Source organism: Mustela nivalis (assembly GCF_964662115.1).
Source record: "Mustela nivalis genome assembly, chromosome: 8".
NCBI classification, from domain to species: Eukaryota; Metazoa; Chordata; class Mammalia; order Carnivora; family Mustelidae; genus Mustela; species Mustela nivalis.
The window spans coordinates 92,804,938-92,820,872 of NC_139027.1; the positions used below are offsets into that span (position 1 = coordinate 92,804,938).

A 15,935-nucleotide genomic window follows, 5' to 3' on the forward strand; every position below is an offset into this window, starting at 1 on the left:
AAACTGAGGGGATGGAAATATTCTGCCACTTTTCTAGATCTTTCAGTTATACAAGTCTAGGGCTGGTCATGCCACACTTGTTTAACTTGCCCGTGAGGTACACAGCAGTTTTCCCAGCTCTGTGGTCATCAATAATTTCAAATTTGCCAATGTACTCATGCTTCGTCATCACAGTGAGGAAACGGGACGATGACTTTGGTGCAGGGCCTCCTAAGAACCTGGCCTTCGCCCCCCCTTTCAGCAGTGTTAATGTTCTTGAGGGCATCTGTGGGACATTTGTTCACACTGTTACTGCAGCACGGAAAGATGGCAGAAAAAGCTTTTTTCCCTTTTATTAATATTTGGTCTTGTTCTCCTTCCCTTTTTCATAACCGAATGCATATTTCCCCTTCGTCATTTGAAAACTGCATACTGTTCTCCAGCTGTTTTCCCCAGACGAGACCTTGTGTATCAAGAATCCTTATTTCACAGTTATTATACACAATCTTAAAGATTTATGACTGTCCGCTTATTTTACACATGCATACACACGAAGCACTAAATACGGACTTTATCTGAATGGCTAAATGTTGGCCAAGACAGAAGCCAGTTGTAGTGGGAACTGATAAGATAAAGATATAGTCTGAAGTTTTTGTTCTTTAAAAAAAGCCTTCATGGGGCGCCTGGGTGGCTCAGTGGGTTAAGCCGCTGCCTTCGGCTCAGGTCATGATCTCAGGGTCCTGGGATCAAGTCCCATGTCGGGCTCTCTGCTCAGTGGGGAGCCTGCTTCCTCCTCTCTCTCTCTCTCTGCCTGCCTCTCTGCCTACTTGTGATCTCTCTGTCAAATAAATAGGTAAAATCTTTAAAAAAACAACAACAAAAAAAGCCTTCATGGGGCGCCTGGGTGGCTCAGTGGGCTAAAGCCTCTTGCCTTCAGCCCAGGTCATGATCCCAGGGTCCTGGGATCAAGTCCTGCATCGGATTCTCTGTTCAGTGGGGAGCCTGCTTCCCCCTCTCTGCCTGCCTCTCTGCCTACTTGTGATCTCTGTCTTTCAAATAAATAAAATCTTAAAAAAAAAAGGCCTTTATATTTTATTAAAAATTTTAGGTGTCCGAATTCAAAAGGTTAACAATTGAGTACAATAATAATAATAATAATAATATATCATCTAATAATAAAATAATAATAATTTCTCCTGCATAGTCACTGCTGCACACTAGTAAAATGAGATGTTTCTTTTCTTTTCTTTTTTAAAGATTTTATTTATTTTATTTATTTGACAGACAGAGATCACAAGTAGGCAGAGAGGCAGGCAGAGAGAGAAGGAGGGAAGTGGGCTCCCTGCTGAGCAAAGAGCCCGACGTGGGGCTTGATCCCAGCCAAAGGCAGAAGCTTAAACCACCCAGGCGCCCCGAGATGTTTATTTTCATTTGGGATTATGGAGGGGCAAAGTGTTTTTGGCTCTCCTGCTGAAATAGGGACTCAGTCAGTATGGTCTCCACCTTTTTCCCTAAGAGTAGCTCTGGAAGATGAAGACGTCCCTCCATCTCCCAGACATGAGGGTTTGACCAGGACATGGGATGGTATAAGCTCATTGACATAGTCTCATGAACTAAGCCCTGGTTTATTGGTCACAGTCGTTCTCCAAGTATTTTCAGGAATAAACTTCAGGTGTTGCCCTTACTCTAATTTTTCTTTCTGAGATTTCTGACTGCAATCGCTACTTCCTGCAGTCACTCAAGAAGAAACGAGGCATGTGGCAGCGCAACAGTGTGTTTTTCTTTCAAGATGACAGAATCACTCTTGATTTCTGTACGCATCTCGGATTTTCATATACGAACATGGATTTTGGTGTCTACCCTGAGGAGATAATACATATGGTGTGAGCTACACATGTATTCTCATGACACGTCACCTGGGTTACCCAGAACTTTCTGGGCCCGGCAGAAAGGCAGAAACCCAGGTGAATTCCTCATTGTTCCAGCAGGCTGTCAGCCCTCAAAGGCCTTCTGGATGTGCTTGTGCATCGCAGTGTCTGCTGTGTAAGATACAGAAAGAGCACAGTAGTTCAGGGGGAAAATATTTAGGAACACATTTTCCAGGAGGAACCAGGATTCAGTTTGGGTGACTCTTGACCATTTTTCATCTTCTGACGACTGAAAGTGGTAGTTAATCTACAGTCATGGTTTTAACATGCATTTCGAATGTAATGTGAGTTTCCATCAACATAAAACTATAAGAACTGTCTTCCTAAAGGGCATTCATGTAAGGCCCGTTATTTTCCAGCTTGATTAATGAAAACAAAATTTTTCTGTAATGCTTTCTTCCTACTCTGTATTAGTTTTCAGGACTGGATTGAAAGTGATTTATTGTGGATAGGGTTATACCTGCTCGTGGAATTTTTTTCTGTTCCTGGGTTTTTAAAGGTGGCAGAGTTGACTTTCTGATTTTAATTCATCTTCACTAGATGAAGAATTCACAAATAGGACTTTTTCTTGAAATAACCATAGCCTGGGGGCGCCTGGGTGGCTCAGGTCATGATCTCAGGGTCCTGGGATTGAGTCCCACATCGGGCTCCCTGCTCAGTGGGGAGCCTGCTTCACTCTTTGCCTCCCCCTCTGCTTATGCTTTCTCTAATAAGTAAATAAATAAATAACCTAAAAAAAAAAGAAGTTGTATTTGACTGGAGCTTCATGTGGAGTGACAGATCAACAGAAAGACAAAGGAATAAGAGACAGGAAGCAATGAAGGAAAACACAGAGGCGCACAGTATAGACAGATGTTCCTCGGCTTATGACGGCCTCGGCTTCTAATAAACCCATTGTTCAGCTGGAAATCTCTTTAGTTGAAAATGCATGGAAAGCACCTAAGCGACTGAACATCAGAGCTTAGCCCCGCCAAACTTAAATGTCTTGAGAACACTTACAGTATTGCACAGTTGGGCAAAATCCTCTAACACAAAGCCTATTTCACAATAAAGTGTCTGGTATCTCATGTAACTTACTGAACACTGCACTGAAAGCCAGAACAGGACGGTTCAAGTGTGTTGGTTGCTGACCCTCGTGATCACGTGGTTTGCCTGGGGGCTGTGCTCGCTGTCCCTGCCCAGCATTACAAAAGAGGACCCTACTGTAGATCGCCAGCCTGGGAAAAGATCCAAACTAAATGCATATCACTTCTGCACTATTATAAAAAGTCAAAAAACCATAAACTGAACGAAGGTGAAGTCAGGGATCTTCTGTACCAGGTGTGTTAGGGAAGGTCAAGTGCTCCTGTCTGGCCAGGAACCATAGTGGTATGGGGGAAAGTTCCACAGTAGAAAGTTCTACAGCGGAGAACCACTAGGACTCAAGCACCAATGGTCACAGGTTACGCCAGGAAGACTGGATGCTCTTCTGTGGGCGATGAGAAGCCACGAGCGACTCAGGAAGGCTGAAGAGCTCTGGGCAGGTGGGACACCTGAGGGCTGCAATGAAGAGGGACAGGTGGAGCTGGGGGACCAGGTGGGGAGAGCCCACTACCCTCGAACAAAAGGCAACAAAGGTCTGGACTGGGATGACGGAGATGGTGGAAGGTAATGGGATATTCATGAAACAGAACTGGAAAGCCATGGAAATGAAATAAGAGAGGGAGGGAAAACCGTTCATGACTTTAATTGCCATCAGTATAAAACGTGTTGAATTAAAATGAATTGGTATTTCTAGACCTATGATGACATCACAATAATGGAAGGAAACCAATTTTGATTTTGAGCCTGGTTAAGGAGACAGTATAGACAAGAGAAAAGCAGAGGCTCTGGAGTCACACAAATGCCACCGTTGAGATTCGTCCCCACTCTTTATTCCCTTCCCTGTAAACCCAGGCAAGTGACACCTGCCTCACAGCACTGGTAACAAATAGGGAAGAGCACACGTTCCCACGTTCCCAGGTCAGACAGGACAGCCAGGGATCAGCGGCACATGAGGAGGTGACAGGTGGTCACTAAACTGAGCTCAGGTGCATACACAGCATTTTATGTCACCTTGAGATGGCTCCTCTTGTGACCTCTCGAAGAAGGTGGCAGTGGTGAGGAACGAACTCCAGGAGCTTATTAGCATACATGATCTTCAGGCCGTCTGGATGAGACTCAACGATCTGCTCTACAATCACCTAGCAGAAGGAAGAGCGTTTTATTTTTATTTATTTGTTTGTTTGTTTGTTTGTGTTTTTGTTTGTTTTTAAAGCACCTAAAAGAGAAGTATGAACTATACACTACAGAGAAAAGAATCGTGTAAACCTTAAAAATGCACTTCGTCCTTCCTCCTCCCCACTCAGTATGCTTTCTAAATAGGAGGTAAGTAACAATGGCATGAAAATCTAGGTCCCGGGATTTGGGAATACTGCTCCAACCCTGGGGGACACAGAGGCTGAGGGACAGAGACTGGCCTGAAGCTAAAACATCACACACACTCATCTGCTTCCCTTCTGAGCTTAAAAGCGAAATACTGTATCTGCAGACAACAGCTCTGTACCATCTTCACCCTGGCCTTATCCTCTACCGTCTCCAGAACAGGGAAAGGGCTGAGATGGAAAGTGATGGAAGAAAACACATCTTATTTTGCTTTAGTATTTAATTTTTTTTGGTGAGGCTGAGTTGCAGGAGGTGAATGACAAGCATACAAACTTAAAATACAAACGTGGCCACAGTTCATTTAATGACACGGAAACGTAAAGTACTTCCCTAATTTAGCATATTAGATTCAGTTCAATGAAAAGGGCATAAATTAAATAACTAAAATATTTTCATTTAGTGACAAAGAATAACGTGATCTTTTTCACCCCCACAGAGAGAGCTATGAACTATAATAGGATACATACAAAGAACTGACAGATCATTTACTTTTAGTAGTCTTAATGAAGCTGAGAAGATTACTGAAATTAATCCTTCAATTTCACTTCTATCACTGGGATACTGTCTCGTTTTAAAACTGGAAGCCTTTCATCCTGAAGTCATCGTGGGTAGCTTTATACTTACCAGACAGAAAGAACACTCGCACTGGCAGGTGACTGGAAGAAAGCCCTCAAACGCTGAGACTGGCTTCATGACTTCTGTCAGCTTGAACTAGATGAAACTGACGCTCTCTAAGTTGGAAGCTGCTGATTGCTGGCGGCCTCACATGGTGCAGCCCATACTCCGGCCGCTCAGAGGCAGGATACACTGACTCCCTGTATTTAACTGTATCCTTAAAGGTCAAGAACACTGGGTAACCAAGTTCTGGACTTAAGGTACTACCCCACTAACTCGCTCTTCAAAGCCCTTTATCTTTGAATATTCCCTCCCTCCCACCTTCCTAGCCTGGCAAACTCCCCCATGGTCTTCTTCTTTTTTTTTTTTTTTAAGATTTTATTTATTTATTTGACAGAGAGAAATCACAAGTAGTCGGAGAGGAAGGCAGAGAGAGAGAGAGAGAAGCAGGCTCCCTGCTGAGCAGAGAGCCCGATGCGGGACTTGATCCCAGGACCCTGAGATCATGACCTGAGCCGAAGGCAGCGGCTTAACCCACTGAGCCACCCAGGCGCCCCCCCCCCCCCATGGTCTTCAAGACTTAGGCCACATCAATTCTGCGAAGACGCTTCCCTTCACAGACTTTCCCTGCGCACAGAGCTGTCTTCCAGCTCCTCCAGTGGGCATGGGCACCTTGGTGGGGTCATGCTTTTCGGCAACTTCATTAACGTATAACTTATGGAAATGGAAATTGACCTGAAAATGTTCTGATCTGTACCTTCTTCCTAGGCAAGTCCCTCACCCCTACTAAATTAAGATGATCCCTGAGTTATGGCATCACTGTAAGAGACCAGAGCACATGCCTGATTCCTGCCATGCTGATGGGCACCAAGCGGGACCAACCTTTTCTTACAACCAGAAGAGCAGGAACTAAGAGCATCTTCAAGGAAGAGCCCTGAGCTCTCTCGCACCCAGTCAAGAAACGAAGCCAGATTAGATGCTCTGTGTTTGTGGAATGAGGTGCATGGGAGCACAAACCTCATCCATGTACGGTTTCACCAGTACTTGACCGACTAACGCCTCTGCATCCCGTGTCTTGTCAATTGTAGCGTAAGTCTGGAGGCAGTGCCGTATGATGTCCACATTGGAAGTCTGAAGCTCTTCCAGCAGCAGGCCTCCCAGGGACTGCTGCAGCATGGCCGTAATGTGGGCTATACGCTGCAAGAACAGAGAGACCAGGAAAGAAGGTCCAGGCACCACAGTTTCTAAAAGCTCAAATATATGTGTATAATTTATATACATATGTGTTATATATATAAAGCAAGCCTCTAATTCTACCAGAATATATGTAAGATTAAAATCCCAACATTTCCTAGAGAATAACAATGAATCTCTTCTCCCCATGATTGCTTTCTTTCTTTTTTTTTAAAGGTTTTTATTTATTTATTTGTCAAGAGAGAGCACAAGCACACAAGGAGACACAGGCAGAAAGAGAAGCAGGCTTCCTGCCAAGCAAGGAGCCCAAGGTGGGACTCGATCCCAGGACCCTGGGATCATGACCTAAGCCAGAGGCAGTGGCTTAACTGACTGAGCCACTGAGGCGTCCCCTCCCTATGATTTCTTTGAAAGTAAGTCGGCTTCATCAAAGTGAAGTTTAGACAATTACGGAATGACAAAAAGTTATTTGCCTCTTAAGCTACGGAGTAAATCTGACAAACGTGCATTTAAACCCAGTCAAGGGCTTTGGATAAATGAACTCTGACTACATCATATGATGTGTCAAGTTACATGAAATTCAGAATTAATTTTACTTGCATAGTTTGGAGACTACGCTTGTGTCTTTACACAAAATCTATCTAGTGTGACATAATGGAAGCAGGGTCCCAAGCAGGAGACACTAAAAAAAAAAAAAATTCAAAGCTAGCTTCAAAATCCTGTAGAGCAGCAATTATCAGGGGCAATGCTAGGTCAAACCAAAATCATCCAGGAAATTCGCAAACAGCAAATTGAAAATCGAAACCAACACTTGCTGGTCTTACTTTGTCCAGAAGAGGCATGCCTTTGCTCTGAACAGCATGAAAGTGTAACTGGTTAAATTCTGTGGCAATTCTCTCCAAAATCTGTCTAGTCCAGAGAGGGCTAGTAGAGATAATTAGAGAAATGTAATTCCCAAAGTTAAAACCTGCTACCCCCACCGCCCCCCATGCCTTACAGCGCTCAGGCACCTGCACCTGAACGCCATCAATTTTCATGACAAACTGTCTGTGCAGCAGGCCCCAGTGCAAGGGGTGAGGAGCGGGGAGGTCGTAGAAGCCACCGACGCAGCCTGGCCCGGGCCACAGGGCCCAGGCAAGGGGATGGAGCTATTTTAGGTCAGTGTGGGTACAACTGCATGATTCCTCCATGTTCCTCGGGCTCTCCCATTCGTGCCCTTCTTCTCCCATTCTCTAACCACCTCCTCTCTCTTGCCCTGTCCTACCGTTCATACCCGAAGCCCCCTCATCTTCTCTGCCTGCCTCATTCTCCCTCCCAAGTACCTCCCCAGTACCAACTACTGCTGTCTCCTCAATCAGCTAAAACTGACCGCCTAGCAGCAACCTGGGAAATTGCTCAGAGCAGTGGACTCCAAGTTTAAATTTACCCAACGGCAGAAAGAGCAAGCTCGGTGCTCCGGGAGCTGGTGAGAAATCACTCACAGTGCATCTGCCATCAAGTGGACTGGATACACTTCCCTCTTGCCCCCCACATTAGAAAGCATTAACCCCATTCAAAAGGAAGTCGAACAGTGAAAGAAAAAAAAAACACAACAAAGGCCCCAAAGCCCCTGCTGGGCTCTATGAGGCATCCCACATCTGAGGATGGGCAGTCAGGTAGTGAGGAAACACACTGTAAGAAAACCCAAAATCTCTGGAGACCTGCCATGGTGTGCCCCGTCCCAGAGCATCAGAACTGGTGTGGAGGGAAGGCAAGCGCTTGGCAGGAACAGTGCCGAAGCCTAATCCCAACCTCTACTGACTGATCCCATGCGCATTTCCTATTTATCCTTTTTTCGGCATTTCTGGGCCTGGCAGAGCATGATGGATTTACTGTGCGCTGACGCTGCTCTGGCTTTCCTGACTCTAGAGCTCAGAGCTGCTCTTCTGGAGAAAAAAGTCCTCCAAGGTAATTCTGAGCAAGAAAGCGCACAATGTCTGTTTATCAAGGACAGTGTTGCAAAGGGACAGGATTGTAGACACAGAGCTCACTGAGGTGTTTCTATCCGAGGAGCACAGCAGCAACAGCAAAGACAGGAAGAACACTGGAGGGCCAGCTCTCCAGGGGCCGAACGTGGACATGGCTGGAGGGGCTGGAGGGGCTGCAGGCGCTGCCAAGGGCCGCAGTGAAGCAGAGCCGCTGGAGACACACGGGCTGCAGAAGGGCCGCGTGCAGACTGTCTGCTAAGTGTGGACGAATGGGGCAGAAGCACGAGTGCAACGGGCTAGAGACACAAGCACAGTGGAGGCTGACCACTTAGTTGAATGCCTTGATGTGAAAGGGGACAGAGACCTAGGACCAGAGAATCGCTTCCTTTGGGATGTGTCCGTTCTTAATCTCCATCATGAGACATGTGGAGCATATGGTCTCTCAAGTTCCTTCCAAATCTAAAACCTTAATTCCTAAAATTTAGAAACCTAACTCCGCCTGCAAGGGGAGGGACTGTTAGCGTCACACAACAGAGCACTCAGGGCACCAGGCGACCTTGACGCAGGCAGCCCAGCTGGTATGTGTAGGACCAGCCCCGGCTACACCCACTGCACCACTGTGCGTCTCACAGTGCTGACAGGACCTAACTACTCATTTTCTGAGTCACTCATCTACCCTGGCTGATTGAAAATTCACACCAGGAAGGGAACAAGACAATCACAGTATAACAAAGAGAGCCATCATCTTTTTCCTATTTCATAAGTTTTTTCTTTCCTGTTTGTAAATTTCAACTGGATATGTCCTATACTGTTTCATAATAATATAATGCTGGTGCAAAATACATCAATGGTAATACTCTGGGCATGTCTAGGAAAAAAAATGAGATGGAGAAAAACCAAGATGAATGGTAGGTATGCCTTAAAGATCAACAGGACTTTGCTAGTCCTCAGGGAAGGTGATTCCAAATATACTTTTACACTGCAAGCATAATGACGTGTTGGAACTGTGGTCTATAACCAAAGGGTTTATAGGAACGTGTTATAGATTTCACCATTTCATGCTCTCCACTCTCCTGGAGCTACATTCTAGCCACAAACCTGGATTTTCTTCTTGTTCAGAAATGAATTCTAACTAAGCTGTCCCCGCCTAATTAGATTGGATGTGAAGTATTAATTTATGTGCTACTTAGTTAAAAAAAAAAATGCTTACCTGCTTGCTTCTAGTGCAGAGGTTTCTTTCGAACTTTGTGAATTTAAGATTTTTTCAATCTTTTCAACTGATCAAATAACTTGTATAAGCCTCAACACACACATCTATAAAAATAAAAATTAAGCAAACAAAAAACGTCACCATCTTTACTCTTAATCATCTTTATTTCCCATGCTAAATGCAGGAAAATATAAGACCAAAAGTTAACTTCAAATATATAGGGCATGCTATATTTTGAATATTTCTATGAAACACAGAATTCTCAAGAATGCAAATCTTAGTTCTAGAATAAGCATACTTCCATATTCTATTGCAAGTTTATAGAGGAAAAAAAAAAAAACCCTAGACTTTGCTTTCTCATATTCTATACTCTTATTTCTTTTTTTCCCCATCCTGAATCTTTCTATGGGCATTTCTTTCCTATTTTTTTAAAAAAGATTTGTTTATTTGAGAGAGAGAGAGACTGCATGTGCGCATGCAGGGGAGGGGCAGAGGGAGAGAGAGAATCTCGAGCAGACATCCTGCTGAGCACAGAGCTCAATGCGGGGCTCAATCTCATGATCCTGAGATCATGACCTGAGCCAAAATCAAGAGTCGGACGTTTAACCAACTGAGCCACCAGGCGCCCCTCCATTTGTTTTCTTATGGCCCTTTATTCATGTTTTAACTTTGGCTTCCGATTGTACTGGCCCTCTCAGTTTACATGTGCATATACCTATATGCCCAAGCACCAAATCATTAAAGACCTTTTACACTACAAATATTATCAAAGAGGTTGAGGGACATTATGAAAACTCTCATCCTTAAAGAACAAAAAAATACAAAGTCATCCATTCAATAAATAATAATAATAATGAACACCCCTGGGAGCTCAATATTCATTCCGACGGGGGGTGGGGGGGGCACGAGAAAATAAAGCAAGAAATACACCCTGCTCTCACAAAGCTTACTGTTTTGTCTGGAAGCGCACGACAAGCATTCTTTGGACAAAAGCTGTGAGGAGATCCAGAGGCGAATTAAACAGAAGGTCCCTCAAACAGGCTTCTCCCCACTGAGATTTTAACAAATATGCTAATAATACACATAGAAAACATTGTACAGAGCAGCAGGCGAGAGTCAGAAGCCCAGACTCCCAATGCCCGCTGTGCCCCTACATCGTTATGATCATGAATGATATCGGGGACACTTGGAACTGGAGATAGCACTAAGGGGCACACTCCCGGGGTGAGCCCTCAGATGTACAGAGCCGTTGCCTGTCTCACACACCTGAAACTAAGCCAACACCGCATGCTAACTACTGGGAATTGAAAAAATTAAAGTGAACACCAGAACATAAAGAACACAGGATCAGAAAATAACAGCAAACCTATGGCAGAATCCTGAGTTTGCTTTGGAAAGCCCACTTCTCCCCTAGTCTCTAATATAGGCCTATTTTCTTTACAGGGCCGCTGACAATTTATACAGTCGTTAACTGTCAAGCGCTGCACCGACAACAGTTATCACTGTTTCTTGTTCTGGAAAAAGTGGGTGATCTTGAGATCGTGTGGGTACCTCTGAAATTCTGTCTTCTTATTTCAGGTAGATAACGTGACATAATGCATAAAATGCACATGCGTGAGAGCTTTGAAAAAAAGCTAAATTTAAAAAAAAAAAGAAAAAAAGCTGAATAGTGCTGACAAGTTCGCGGAGACAAGAGGAGAGGGCTTCAACTGGCATGCAGCATAAGAAATCTACTGGAGGGTACCTTTTTCTTCCTTATGTCCTCTTGTTTACACATTCGTTCATCTACTGCCCGAATTCCTTCACTGACTGATGACCTGAGACTCTTTAAAAGAATAATAAAGAAAATGTATTACAGACATTGTTTTGTCACATTATCAATTTCCTACATCTCATTCAATTCCACAGAAATTAATACCTGTGCACCAGTACTATGCAGATATTGACAAGAAAAAAAAAACATGATATACCAGACACAGTTACTGTTGAGGGGACTCATGACCTGGGGGCATAATGACACGAAGGCAGGGTCGCATGGCCAGAAGAAGAATGACATATACAGTGAAAGTTATGGGGATGAGGGGGCTTAGAATGGAGAACAGATAATATGAAGCAAAGTACAGGAGAGTCTGGAAATGCGACGGGGCTCGAATCGGACTCTGAAAGCCATGTGTACACAGCTGCCGAGGTGGGGAGGGGATGGGGAGCAGATGTAAGTGCACACACACTCAGGGGCAGGGTCAGACAGGCACACAGCCATGTGCACTGCAGGCTTCCTTCTGGAGAGAAGCAGAAATAGGAATGGAGGGCCAACTTCACTGAGATGAAGTCTTTAGATTCTGCATATTTTGGAGAACGAAAGAATGTCAAAGCACTGATGCAGGATGATGAAATGTGGGTATGGAAATACCAGGAATCAAGAATGAAGAACAGAAGACCAGAAAAAGGCAGAGCACAGAGGTAGAGAAACATGTCCAGAAGCTAATGAATAAAGAGATAATTAGGAATTAGGGCCAAAACAAAGGTTAACAGAAACAACTAGAATCAAGTAGGCATATCACAAAAATTCCACAGGAAGGTGAATTAATTCACTCCATCAACATTATGAAACACCTCCTGGACGTCAGTATTGTGGCAGCCTACAGGGATGCAATGAAGACAGATATAGTCGTATCCCTCAGTGGTCTGAGAATCTCACAGAACAGCTTCAGAGTTGGGACCAGAAAGGCAGGTCAGGCCTGTGGCTGAGCAGGACCAAAGTGGCCATAAAAACAGGCCATGGAAAAGGGAGGGGATACGGTGATGGCAGGGGGTGAGGCGGGACGGGAGCCTGTGTGAGTAGAGCAAATCTGCCTCCAGGAAGGGGGTTCGAGAGAAGAGTGGGAGGCCAAAGGAAGGCTAGGCTTGGGAAACAACACCACTATGAGGCCCCGGGAGGAAGAGGCACACCAAGGAGGCAGTGGGAGAGCCCCACAGCGGCTGGTGTGGAATCCAACAGCGGACCATGAAAATCCCTTCCATTCCAAGGAAAAGTATCTTTAACAAGATTTTGTAAAATTCAAATGAGACATAAACCATGGAAAGTATTGGCTACCTCAAGGCACAACTCAAGATTTTTACCTGTTTCACGAACTCTTTCCTGCCTGCCCCTCCCTTAGGCTTCTCAGCACTGATATTTCCATTACTCCGCATTTTTCTTGGTTCTAACCATGTACTGTGTCTTCACTTAAATTATGTTCTCCTTATATTCTCTCTAGGATGCAGGCACTGTCTTAGGGGAGGGACGCAAGAGGCCACTCAAGCTAGAGGAGACACACAAGGAAGGATGGTGTCGTTTATGACAAGTTTACGACAGGGCATCAGAATGGACAGAGGCCGTAAGTCAGGGCACCAGACACAGACGGGGGGGGGGGCGGGAGGGGAGACAGGGCAGCACAGTTTTCTGTAAGAAGTGATGCCACAACTGCCCCTCCACTGTTCACCCAGGTGGAGTTCCTATTCCCAATGGCTTAGAGGTGGGGAGTCCCATTCCCACAACAGAGATTTTTCTGAGAGAACATGCAAATGTAACATTTATTAAGTATTACATTTTATTTATATTATCCTTCAGTTCCATTAGGGATTACACAGTTTTTGTAGATCAGCCCAGGAACCTAACCACACGTAGATTACGTGGGGTGGGGGGGGATATTTACAAGATTACAAACTGTTAAAATACAAGTCATTCGTAAGTTAGAAACCACTTACATATGACCAAAGTGGCATTAATAAGTTGAATTTGGAAATATGCTTCCTCTCCCCTGACATTTTAAGGTTGTCTACTCTGAGAATATGTCTTCTTCAAATCGAACATGTTTTTTTAGGTTTTTAGCATATGCAAAAACAAAATCATTTACAACTCTTCTGAAGGTGAATATTATAATCATGAACCGTTAAAATACAACCACCAGTACCACCAAACTAACAGATGAAAAGAATTCTTAGAGAAAAGCCGACGAGGACAACAGGCGTCACAGCAGACTGTTTTCATTAATTGGGGACTTACCAGAACTTCTCGTAACTGTCCCAAAGGCACAGAAAGTTGATTGAGGGCTTTGTCCATGCCAACCTAAAGGCAAAACCAGGTTGGCACAAACACATCACGATAAGGAGTAATAGTGACGTATCTATTTAACGATCAAAGCAGTACCAGATTTAACTTGTTTTTTTTGGCACAACCGTATTTTGCTACATAACTAGCTAAACAACAGAAGTGTTATTTGGCCATTAATGTTGTTCATAGAATATGAAAAAAATCTGTTGAAATACATGAAACTATAAAAATAAGGGAAGTCACGAGAAACGAAAGTTTCCTTAAGAACAATTTGCCTTTAGATGACATTTTAAATGAATGTGAAAAATTTTCACAGAAGGTGAACAGTTCTCTGTCTGTAATTGATGATACTCAGCCAGCTGATGTGAAAGTCTGACGGGCTACGTCTCTCTTAAACATTATTATAAGCCTTGAGAAAAATAGAAATTAAACAGAAGTAAAATTTTCTAGGTTTTTAATCCTATTGGGATATTTATCTTAGTGGTATATTTCCCAAAAGCAAATGTGCATCATTAATTTTAATGCTTCTTGAAATTCCCACGGAGCTGCAACTTTCTGTGCTTCTCTGGACAAACAGATTTAAAACAAAATGAAGCATCAACAAGGAGACTTTTCTGCCAAGGAACAAAATTCAACATTTCTAAACGGCTTTTACAAACAATTGATAAGCTCACTGCAAATCATTCTTATATTTTTATAAAACCAAACTTTTTAAATATCAATATTGGCCAATGTTCCCTCAACCTAGCTCTGGCTAACAGATATACCTGGGAGTAAATTAAACATTGTAAGAGTGGTGGACATTTGCTCCTACAAATTAGTCTAAATCAAGGAAGACTTCAGGGTAATCACTTAGCAACTAATAAAACAACCCCTTGGGTATTATTATCCTTTACTTTTCACTGTTGACTAATGAATTTGAAACATAATCAAACTAGAGCAACCTTAAATGAATAAAAACTAAAACAAAAAAATGTATTCCAAAAAGTTTAGTTCTTTTATTAATGAAATTGGTAATTTCTTCAAGTTTCTGGTGGGGTTGGTGGGGTAATCAACTGAAAGGTTTCTAAAAACTCTGCCCTTTTAATAAATATGAAGGAGAGAGAAAGTGTGTGTGTGTGTGTGTGTGTGTGTGTAGGACTTGTGAATTTCAGGTTTACCAAGTTTGTGGAAAGGTTGACAAAATCTGCATAATCCTTGTTGATGAGCTCGACCATGGCTATTTTAAGAAGTTTATAGTAGAGTTCCAGATCTCCTCTTAGTTCCTCCAGCTGGACACGCTTCCTACAGTCAGACACAAAGTGACCGACGTTGAAATCTTCCTGAAAATCAAACCAGAAAGAAAAAATGATTGCACTGATACCACATTTTACATAGAAAAATAAGATCAGAGAAAGAATAAGAGGCCGTATTACTGCAGGGGAACACACACAGGACATCAGGGGGTCTGCTCACTTCCTAAGATTATGGGAAAGGGGGCCCCTCACCAAGACCATTCTCTCCTGTTGCCTAACTCTAAAGGCATTTTATTTCTTTTAATTATACATTTCAAAGAGGCTCTTCTCAAAATAGAAACAGCTTTTTCTTCTTAATTTTAACACAGCGATTCACATCCTTCCAGACTTTGTTTTGGTCTCTTTACTTTTTTTTTTTTTTTAGATTTTATTTATTTGAGAGAGAGAGACAGAGAGAACAAGTGGGAGGAGGGGCAGAGGGAGAAGCCAGCTCTCTGCTGAGCTGGGAGCCTGATGCCAGGGTTCATTCCAAGACCCTGAAATCAAGATCTCAACCGAAGGCAGACGCTTAACTGACTGAGCCACCCAGGTGCCATATTCTTTCTCTTTAAAATATAAATTACTTTTGGGGTGCCTGGCTGGTTCAGTGGTTATGGGTTCAAGCCCACATTGGGCTTTCTGCTCAGCAGGGAGCCTGCTTCCCTGTCTCTCTCTCTGCCTGCCTCTCTGCCTACTTGTGATCTCTGTCTAATAAATAAATAATTTTTAAAAAAATAAAATATCAATTACTTTTTAAAGAAACTGACATATAATGGACACATGTTAGTTTCAGGCGTACAACATAAAAATTCCATATTTTTATCTGTTGTGAAATGATCACCCTAAGACTAGTTGACATCCATCACCAAACATACACATTTTTTTCTTGTGCTAAGAACTATTAAGCTTTAGCAACTTTAAATATATAATAATATACGGCACCTGGGTAGCTCAGTGAGTTAAGGCCTCTGCCTTCGGCTCAGGTCATGATTCCAGGGACCTTGGATCGAGCCCCACATCAGGTTCTCTCCTCAGCAGGGAGCCTGTTTCCTCCTCTCTCTCTGCCTGCCTCTCTTCCTACTTGTGATCTCTGTCAAATAAATAAATAAAATCTTAAAAAAAAAAAAATATATATATATATATATATATATATATATATATATATTATACTATGCAGCCATCAAAAGAAATGAAATCTTGCCATGTGCAATG

At 43.2% G+C, this 15,935-nt stretch overlaps 1 protein-coding gene across 2 annotated transcripts; it reads right to left on the reverse strand.

The window, feature by feature from the left end:
• Window positions 1-2,640: 2,640 nt before the first annotated feature.
• LOC309872436 (conserved oligomeric Golgi complex subunit 2-like) lies at window positions 2,641-13,465 on the reverse strand. 2 transcript variants are annotated; one of them, XM_082746600.1, is made up of 6 exons: window positions 13,402-13,464; window positions 11,101-11,179; window positions 9,357-9,460; window positions 6,003-6,182; window positions 4,002-4,129; window positions 2,641-3,446 (listed from the first exon to the last, which is right to left on the reverse strand). In XM_082746600.1, exons 4-6 carry the CDS (start codon window positions 6,159-6,161, stop codon window positions 3,404-3,406), a joined length of 330 nt encoding a protein of 109 aa, XP_082602726.1. In that variant the 5' UTR covers window positions 6,162-6,182; window positions 9,357-9,460; window positions 11,101-11,179; window positions 13,402-13,464; the 3' UTR covers window positions 2,641-3,403. The 2 variants fall into 2 exon arrangements, 1 of the variants encoding a protein (XP_082602726.1); XR_014315866.1 differs by lacking the exons at window positions 2,641-3,446; window positions 4,002-4,129; window positions 6,003-6,182 and having other exon boundaries at window positions 8,905-9,460; window positions 11,101-11,181; window positions 13,402-13,465.
• Window positions 13,466-15,935: the final 2,470 nt, after the last annotated feature.

What these genes read in the sequence shown, in the direction of transcription:
- LOC309872436 (XM_082746600.1), bottom strand. Translation starts at nt 6,161, where the DNA reads ATGCTGCAGCAGTCCCTGGGAGGCCTGCTGCTGGAAGAGCTTCAGACT. An exon ending in TGAAACCGTACATGGATGAG is followed by an intron (nt 4,130 to 6,002) that starts GTTTGTGCTCCC and finishes TCCTTCTGCTAG; the next exon opens with GTGATTGTAGAGCAGATCGT. An exon ending in ACAAGAGGAGCCATCTCAAG is followed by an intron (nt 3,447 to 4,001) that starts GTGACATAAAAT and finishes TCTTCATTGCAG; the next exon opens with CCCTCAGGTGTCCCACCTGC.